Source organism: Amphiprion ocellaris, chromosome 9 (assembly GCF_022539595.1).
Source record: "Amphiprion ocellaris isolate individual 3 ecotype Okinawa chromosome 9, ASM2253959v1, whole genome shotgun sequence".
Taxonomy (NCBI): domain Eukaryota; kingdom Metazoa; phylum Chordata; class Actinopteri; family Pomacentridae; genus Amphiprion; species Amphiprion ocellaris.
In genome coordinates, this window is record NC_072774.1 from 5,483,431 (window position 1) to 5,493,004 (window position 9,574).

The 9,574-nt window shown below is 39.1% G+C and overlaps 1 protein-coding gene across 1 annotated transcript; it reads left to right on the forward strand.

Annotated features, from left to right (window-relative positions):
- Window positions 1-3,253: 3,253 nt before the first annotated feature.
- On the forward strand, window positions 3,254-6,942 carry gem (GTP binding protein overexpressed in skeletal muscle). The gene is made up of 4 exons (XM_023299174.3): window positions 3,254-4,036; window positions 4,879-4,955; window positions 5,035-5,239; window positions 6,056-6,942. The coding sequence occupies exons 1-4, from the start codon at window positions 3,682-3,684 to the stop codon at window positions 6,340-6,342; spliced, it is 924 nt and encodes a 307-aa protein (XP_023154942.1). The 5' UTR covers window positions 3,254-3,681; the 3' UTR covers window positions 6,343-6,942.
- The last annotated feature ends 2,632 nt before the right edge of the window (window positions 6,943-9,574 follow it).

Consider the following 9,574-nt stretch of genomic DNA (forward strand, 5'->3'; position numbering starts at 1 on the left):
TGTTTCCAACGGATGAAATATTTAATAAAAAATTACCTTTCGCTGAGCACAAGCATGTGTTATGCATGTGTATGTTATGTATGGATACCGAACTGCGTGTAGATTACTCTTACAAAGGTCTGTTGATCAGTTCATCACTTTTGGCAAGCCTTTGTTTTGCTAGTGTTAAAATAACCGTTCCATCCATGCTTTTATTTTGAAGGCATATTTTTAATGTTATAGGCTTTTATTTTGTCACCATTCCAGCGGGACAGTAAGTGTCTAAGAAGCGGTTTCTTGACATGACGAAGACGCGAAAAGTCCGAAAATTTACATAAGGATGAAAGACAACGCTGTTGCTGTCTAGCAAAGGATGCGTATAAACTTAGAAGCAGCTAGCTGCAATGGGGACAAGCTCTGACGGTGAAGAAATGAGTGAAGGACAGAAAGGTTGGGGTTTGCTACATCACATGACCTAAATATGTAGGCAGGAAATGATGGGACTCAGAAACAGCCCACAGTTTAATCATTTGTTCCTTGTATGATTTCCAACTGATGAATCACAGTCAGTTTGTAGTAGGATCACAATACTGTGATCGTCAGCAGGTAACTAACAGTGTTCTGCGCTGTGCCAGCAGCTATATCTGGCAATGGGAAATCCTTAACAAAGCCATGGATCCAGACTATAAGCCGCATCGCTGCCAAAATTTAATGAGGTGGTCCTTGTGTCATTTCTGACTTCCCCTGAAAATTTCATCCAAATCCGTTTGTCTGTTTTTGAGTAATGTTGCACACAGACAGACAGACGGATTCACAGACAAACATATGCAGATCGTCACATAACTAAAATGTCTGCTGTTCACATTACTAACTATACAAATGTACATCCACGAATCCAACTGCATCATAAACGACCAGTATGTTCCATTGATATGTAAATTAAAGTGTTTTTTCTGAGTAATTTCAGGCAGAAAAATAAGGTTGTGTAAGTTGTATGAATCCTATTTTATTCTTCTTTTATAAAATCCGTGTTATGTAGATTTAAGTGTTTGAATGTGGTGGTTTGAACAATAGAAGCTCATCCAGCTTCATCAACGGAGCTGCTGTTGTCTGACTGAGATGAAGACGAGGGTCCTTGAGATCTGCTGAGAGGAAAATGGAAGTTTCTGGGAGAGACATTATTTTATTTCCCTGCTTATGAAACATCAACACGTTTCAGATTTATTCTTTCCCTGCAGGCAGCATTAACGGACTGATTTAACAGCCTCAGACGTCACTGGGTTTTTCCTCAACATTCGTGCTGCAGCGTTCATCAGAAAGTGGAAAATCTTCCTCATTGTTCTTTCTGCCTACACGTCTCATAGCTGTTGAGAGGAATCCTGAGAGCAGGGAATCACTAAACTGAGGTAAAGTGGACGCACTGAGGGCGTTAAAAGCTTTCTGAGGGGGAGTTTCCATTAAATATTTTCATCTATAGCTGCAGCTGCTGGTGGATTCAGCATAAATCACACAACTGTATAACAACTGTTTTGATAATTAGGTGATTTTTAAAGCCAAAAAATGTCAAACATTCCCTAATTTCAGTTCTAAATTAGCTTCTCTTTGTCTGACGTGATTGTAAACAGAATATCGTCATATTTAGTTCAACTTTGATGTCGTTCGCTTTGTTTGTTCCGAAAAATTTGGATAAAATCATACATTTATAGGCGTAAATACACAAATTTAGCTTTATTTCTTGTACATTTAAATGACATTGACTTCAAAAATTTACTCAGGACATGCAAATTAAATAAATACCACTCTGCCATTTAATAATTTCACATTTCTGTAGCACAGATTGATGATTCTGACTGATGCATTACCATGTTTTTATTGTTGCAGAAGCTATTTTGAACATTTAGGTAGTTAATATTTTACATTGGATCATAATATACGAAGTAGCCACAAGTTTTCTTTACAAAATCTAAACCTACAAAGTAAACAATAACAATATGATAGAAAATATATACAAATATATAATTACACTGTAAAACTAAATTTGTTTAAAAAAAAAGCTGGAACATTCTGGTAGAAAGGATGTCAGAAAAATACATAAAAATGTTGGAATACAAATACAGTAAAGCTGTAATTTTACAGTCATACATTGAAATAACAAATTACTATCAGTAAAAAAATCTATATGTAAAATATATACATAATATATACTACATATATACACATATATATATGCCTATACACACACACACACACACACACACACACACACACACACACACACATATATATATATATATATATATATATTCATATCAACAAAAAACTATATTTTGTTTTTGATGTGGATTTTTTTTATTTTTTTACAGTCACAAATTTCTAGGTATTATCTGTAACTTAACAGGGAAACAAGGAAAATCTGTAATATAGCACTAAAATAAATTATTTAATTCACTTAATTTTTTTTCTCACACGTTTTGGCTATTATCTGTAAAATAAGATTTTTTTTGCTGATTTAAATACGGTTAAAAAGTAATTTTACAGCCAAATTTTGTAAAAGGACAAAATATTTTTTGTAAAAATAGTGTAGTAGATTTTTGTAAATTTAGTTTTTTTTTCTGTGATTTTACTAGCTTATATGCACTAGTAAAGGTGCACTGTAAAATAACTGTAAATTATTCAAAAAATGCAGTTAAAACTGCTTTAAAACACTCATTTACAGTGTAAAGTTGCATACTTCTTAATATTCCTCAGATCTGGAGGACAGCTTTCCCTGCACAGTGCAGATTATTTATGGCATAAAGGGACAAGCATCATATATTTAAGATAAGATAAAATAAGATAAGCCTTTATTAATCCCACAGTGGGGACATTTGCATTGATCCAGCAGCAAAGACGGTGCAAACATTTAAGAAGTGTAGCACAAAATAACCAAAATAAACCAAGACAAACATGAGTACTAATTATAAATTCCTCCTCTGGCATGTATCTCTGTAATTTGAATACAGCAGCAGATCTATCACCAGACATCATAGAACATATAACATAAAGCTGCACAGCGTTCTGTTCTGAGCTGTGATTCTGGTTTGTTGCACAGTCTTCCCTGCTGTAAACACTTTCCGAGCAGTTGCTCACTGCCGGGCCATGTGCGCATGAATCAAAACAGTAAATACGCAGCTGAACGTCCCCTGCTCCACTTGTGCGACCTCCCAACCCCCCCTCCACGCACACCCACCCACCCACCCGTCTGCCCTCTATATAAATTGCAGGGAAACCCCATCAGAGCATTAGAGACTCTCAGCTGGAGATGAGTGAGGCAGCAGACACATAAAGATAACACCAGCTCCGGATTTACCAACTAAATAGCTCTGCAGCGCAAGACTTCTTGTCAATGCGATCTGAACTCGTAGAAACAGTTTGATCTGGTTTTTATCAGCCTGGTTGAGGTTCTGCTGACTTGCTGCAGAGTTGTAGCTGCGGCAGAAATGTAGAGGGAGAAGTCCTGCTCACTTTACTGTCCTTTTTGTGGCTTTAGAACACATTTACGCATCTTTTACGCACGTTTACGCACGTTTTACGCGCCTGAAAAGCGACTTTTCGTAAGACAGACTCGGTTTTATTTTGGGTGTTTTCCTTAAAAAGGTTAAAGCGCCTCTTCAGAAAAACCCCACCTCGGTCTTTAGTGCAGCTCGTCCTCATTTTGGCACCATGCTGTCCACTGTGCGCCGCCACAGCCTCCGCCTGCAGACCGAGCTCCACCGCTGGAGCATCTGCGACCCGGGCAGCCACCTGCTCCCGGACAGCTTCCTGGCGCGCGTCCCCGCCTGCATCTCCCGCTCCAAATCCTGCACCAGCTCCGCCGGGGAGTCGGAGGGAAGCCGCGGCAGCTGGTCGTCCTCGGACTCGGTCATCTCCACCGACTCCTCCGGGGAAGCTTCGGAGCCCGGGGGCCCGTACCGGGTGGTGCTGCTGGGGGCCAGCGGGGTCGGTAAGACGGCCTTCGCCAGCATCTTTGCCGGAGCGGCGGACAGTATGGACAGCGACGACTGCGAGCTGTGTGGAGGTGAGAGCTTAATATACTGCTCTGTCTTTATTTTATAATATAATAAATTCAAAATGAACGCAAAAAAAATCCAGCGACCTGCAAATGCCAACAAACTAATATTTCATTTGTCTATTATTTTCCTCGATTAAACAATTACTTGTCTGTTCTATAAAATGTCAGAAAATGTTAAATGGTGTCTTGTTTTGTCCAAAGATGTTCAGTTTGTTGTCACATAAGTGGAAAGAAACGAGAATATATTCACTTTTAAGAAGCTACAATCAGAGATTTTAGCCTTTTTTTTCTCCTTAAAACCACTAATCAGTGAAAAAATAGCTGACAACTAATCGATTAATCGTTGCACTGCTGCTGCACTGTGTAATTAATTAGGGAGTGATTATTAAGGGTGAATCTGTTTAAGTTGAAAGTACACAAAAATATATTTTAGAGTGTAATATAATATTCGAAAAACTATATATATTTTCTTTTACAGTGTGGTATTTGTTTTAAGTCTGATGTTTCATTGCTATTTGTGCAGTTAGTATGTGTGTGATTAATGTTATCACCAAGACTAAAAGCAGAAATATATTTGATTGTTATATGTTGCTATTGATATGTTTTCTTGAATCTGCTCTATAGGAAATGGGAGAAAAAAATCCAAAACTCAACTAATTGATTAATCGGTACAGCTCCATAGGCTATAAAAGTCCACAAATGCAAAAAATATACTATTAAACTTGTTGATTTCCTATAATAATATCATAATACTGCAATTATTCTAACAATTGGCTGTGCTTGATGTGATGTTGAACCCTCCATGGCTGTAAATCTGTTGTTTTACTAATAGAAAACTTTAATTTCAGATGAAGTGTGTGAAAAGGAGATTGAAGTGGATGGAGAGTTGGCCACCATAATGCTGCTCGACACGTGGGATTCAGAGGTGAGACGAAGCATGAATCACACTGTACACAACGTACTCTGCACTGCATGCTTGATCTAACCGTGTTTGTGCTCCGCAGCCGGATAATGACTGGACCCAGGAGCGCTACATGCAGACAGGTGACGCCTACCTGCTGCTCTACTCCATAACCGACCGGACCTCCTTCCTGCGAGCCTCGGAGCTCCGGATAACGCTGCGACGCTTCCGCCCCGCGCAGCACACACCCATCATCCTGGTGGGCAACAAGTGTGACCTGGTGCGACGCAGAGAGGTGTCAGTTAGCGGTAAGGAAACACAATCCCTGACGTGATGCTTTAGTTCTACACAAGAATCAAAAACACAAATCCCACAAAGCAAGAAAAATGCCACAAGTGTTCGTTGTCACTGCTGGTTTCTGCTTTGGATCCAAGACACAGCATGCGGACAGGGATTCTGGTCAAAAAACAGAGCAGACACAGGTTGAGAAATCCAAAAACAGTAGATAAAATACCTCTGAGTGGGATAAAAATGTCTGTTTAAAGAGTCCAGTGTCGTGGCTTTCGTCTACAGTGCCTGTGCAGATGAGTGTTATGAGAAAAATATCAAATATATTCTGGGGAGTATTTCTGTTTACAATTTCCAGAGATTAAATCTTCCTCCTGGCTTTCCTCTTTAACAAACCAAACATAAAGTCTCAGCATATTCTCTGTCTACCAAATACCTTCAATAAAAATGGAGAACATCTACGACTTTAAGTACATAAAGAACCATTTTTAGTTCCACAAAGAACCTTTTAGCAAGAAAACTGTCATAGCTGTAGGTGTGACGATGAAGATTAGATGGTTTATACTCAGTTCTGCAGACCCAAAACAGGGAGACAGGGATGTCTGGTAAAAAATGTCAATCAGTAATTTAATATTTTGGGTTCTGTACTGTTCGTCACATTTTTTGCTATTATCTGCTGCCAAACCAAATAACTCCAATTGAAATGAGGAACCTTTGGTAGTTTAAGCACATAATGATCCATTTATTTGGCAGTGGTGCTTTGAAGAACCATCTAAGACCTGTATTTTTCTGATAATATGAACATTTCTGACTCTACGTTCTCCTGTATGTTTCAGAGGGTCGTGCTTGTGCTGCTGTGTTTGACTGCAAGTTCATCGAGACGTCGGCCGCCATGCAGCACAACGTCTGGGAGGCTTTCCATGGCATCGTGCGACAGCTGCGACTTCGCCGAGACTCCAAGGAAGCCAACAAACGCCGAAGGCACGTAAGCACTTGTAATGCTCGGCGCGAAAGCATCCCAATGAAGGCCAAGCGCTTCCTGGACAAGATGGTAGCAAAGAACAATCCCAGCGTGGCGTTCTGGCTGAAATCTAAATCCTGCCACGATCTCTCTGTGCTGTAGGAGGCTGATAGATGATCAGAAATCTGAAATTATGGGTTGGAGAGCAGAATCTGTGCACAGGGCTGGAGAGAAGCCTGTTTCTGAAGGGCTGAAGATGGATGGAGCTCACATCCAACCTCCACAAAGCCAGGAAGACACATACAAGAGGTGTTTCTGCACAGCCTGATTGGACTTGGATCAGCTTGTCAGCCTGTTTTAAGGATCGGACAATCAGCTAATGCAGTGAAATCGGACACATTTGAGAAGTTAGAGATCAGCTGATGGAAACTGAGAAAAGTTACGAACAAAGACTTTGACATTTCTCTCTCCTTTCTCTTCTTTCCTCATCAGTTTGCGCCAATTCTTGCCAAATTCATTGACTGTTGACCCCTAAGTGCTCAAATGACCAGTCGTAAGCTACTGATTATTGCGTGTGATTAATGTCTTTGGTAATTCATATGAGGATCTCTGAGTATTTACCTTATTTACAATGTGTTTATGTATTTTGCACTTACTGTAAATAAATACCAGATTGATAATGTTGCTGTATTTTGGTACTTGGAAGTAGTTTGAGTATTTGCTTGATGAAATAAAGTGACATCAGCTTATTTGGAAGAAAAACCAGCTGTTCCTTTTGTCTGTTGCCTCAACCTTAATCTGACTCACTGGATGTTGACTTGGGGTATAAATCAATCATTTCTGCCGCACATTCGATGCTGAATTTTTCCTTCTCTTCCACTTTGTGCATCTTAGCATTTCCAAAATCCCAGTCACAACATGTAAAAACAACCTCTATGCTAAAATTTTCAAGCTTTGTTGAGGATTTAAATCCTGCAATGAGGCAGGCTTGCTCATTTTTTCTGATGAATTAGCCATTTTGTCAACAGGGCTGGTTTGCAAATGTTCTACAGGCTGCAATTCCCACTGAAACTGTCTTGAGGGGCACCATCACTGCATCCCAGGCTAAGCTCCGAGCAAGATGAGTGTAATTGGAATAAAGAAACACAAACACATCAAAGCTTTTCCTTCTTATAGCAGAATAATAGCAAGGTGCAGTCAGACCACTCTCCAGTGCTAACACCGTGCTGTGGAGAATGGTCTGACTCTCAGACTAACCTTTCTAATTAAGAATTACCATTGGTACTAAACACTGTGAACATTTTCGCTTGTTCAAAATAACTTGGCTTTATGTGGTTAATTGGAGGCCGGTTGAATATGCATCTGTTTGCACTCAAGATACGTATTCTAACAATTGAATTAAATGCATGGTTGCAAGACAAAAAAAAATCTAATTTATTGATTTATGTAAACCGCTTAAGTTGTTGTGACGAGTTGTGTCAACATAATGTAGATGATTTCATCAATTTAAACCCACATTTCTACAATAATTGTTTTAAAATCAAATTCAAGTTGTATTAATTCAATGAAATTTGGTTTGAAAACTTTTCTTCACTATTACTTCAGGATTTCAAACCGCCTCTCCATCTCATTTGAGATTAAGCCAGTTAAAGGACCTGTAGGTTAAACAACTACTATACAAAAGACATTTCAAAGTGACATCTCCCAAGGAAATATGGCCTGAGTTCATATGCAAAACTTAGTTGCCAAACAATTTAATTATTGAATTAATTTCTTGCATCCGCTACATGAACAAATACATAAAAAAGCCAAACTCATTGAGGCAACTTAATTTCTTGCAGGGTTGTCAACCTAAAAACTTATCTGTAACCATGACAATGAGTTACAAGATGTAAAAAATTCTTTTTAATAATTTATCAGAACTTGTTGGAACAACTTAATTTTTATGAGCAATCAGCTTAAAAACTTGCATTTAGTAAGTAAATGGTTATAAAATAACAATAAGAAAGATTCCCCTAACTTACTGGAATTTGTTGATTGAACATAATTTCATCAGAAGTTGTTACAACTCAAAAAATTTAATCCAAACTGTTGCGTTAATTTTTTTGTTGTTGATCCCAAACATCTGTTTTCCCAGCCTTACCTGTAGAAAAATGGTTCTGCAAAAAGTTCTGCCAGATAAACAGTACTTCCTGGATGTTACTCCATTTTTTCAGCACTCTAACAGGCTTCACCATTGGTTGTGATGGGGTGGCCAGACTTTTTGGGGCCAGTGCCACCCCTGGTTGATCCTGAGCTCTGCCCCTGCATGACTCAGCTTTGAGACAAAAGGAAAATCAGGTTAATAGCAACACAAATCAGCTGATAAAAGATGAGTCAGATGATGACATTAAAGCTGAGCTTTGAGAAGCAAAATTAGTCCATTTTGTGTTTGTATGTTTCATCTGATAGGGCAGCAATTTGAGTGCTCAGAGACTGATCAGAGATCTGGGTCAGAGTGTGACACTGAACGTCAAGCTCTGTCAGCTCACGTCCTAAACTCAGTTTGCTCATGAAAGTGGTAAAAAAAAAACAGGGAAATCTGTTGCCAAGGTAACACTCAGAGGAACCCATGAACTGTGTGAGTGTTTTGTGGGTTCCGTCCAAGCAGGTGGTCTTTTTGCATACTGTCCACGACGTCTATATATGTAAATAAAGGCAGAACATGTCCACGTGTGAACACATGTTTTACGTAACTTCCATCTGAATTCAAAGCTTCATCTGCTGAACCGTCAGTGCCACAGTCACAGGTTCTGGTTAAACAGCGAGTCTCTGGAACAGTGACTCAGCCGCAGCCTGTTTTTCTACAGTTGCAGATTCACACAATTCTCTGCTCTGCTTCCAAGCGGCTTTCGAGAGCTTGTTAAGCTGAGGATGGCAGCATGTGAATGAGGATGTATGGAAGATAATCCCAGATATAGGGTTAAGCCCATTCACATCCATGTCAGATTTGGATTTGTACTGAGTTTTTATTTGAGCAGCAGGTTTCTTCTGGCTGAAAATGACAAACAAGTGACAAAAAACAGCAAGACGTGTTAGAGACGTTAATGAGTTTTTTTAAACATCTTTATCAAAAATGCCGTGTCCAAAAAAATTTATACTCTTGTAATTTCTGCATATTTTTGAAAAAATGCAGCTTCTATCTTGTTCCAAGTGTTACTAAGTTCTACCACTACCATGTTCTAGAGCATTCTAGTACACTATAAACTGAGAACAGCTGATGCAGTAGTTCTCTAGTCAGTCAAGTCATGGCTAAAACCAAAGATCTCAGTGACAACCTCCAGTTTCTCATGGTTGCTGCTCATAAGACGTTTAAAGGCTATAAAGTCATATCAGTGTTTTCAAGGTCCAGTGT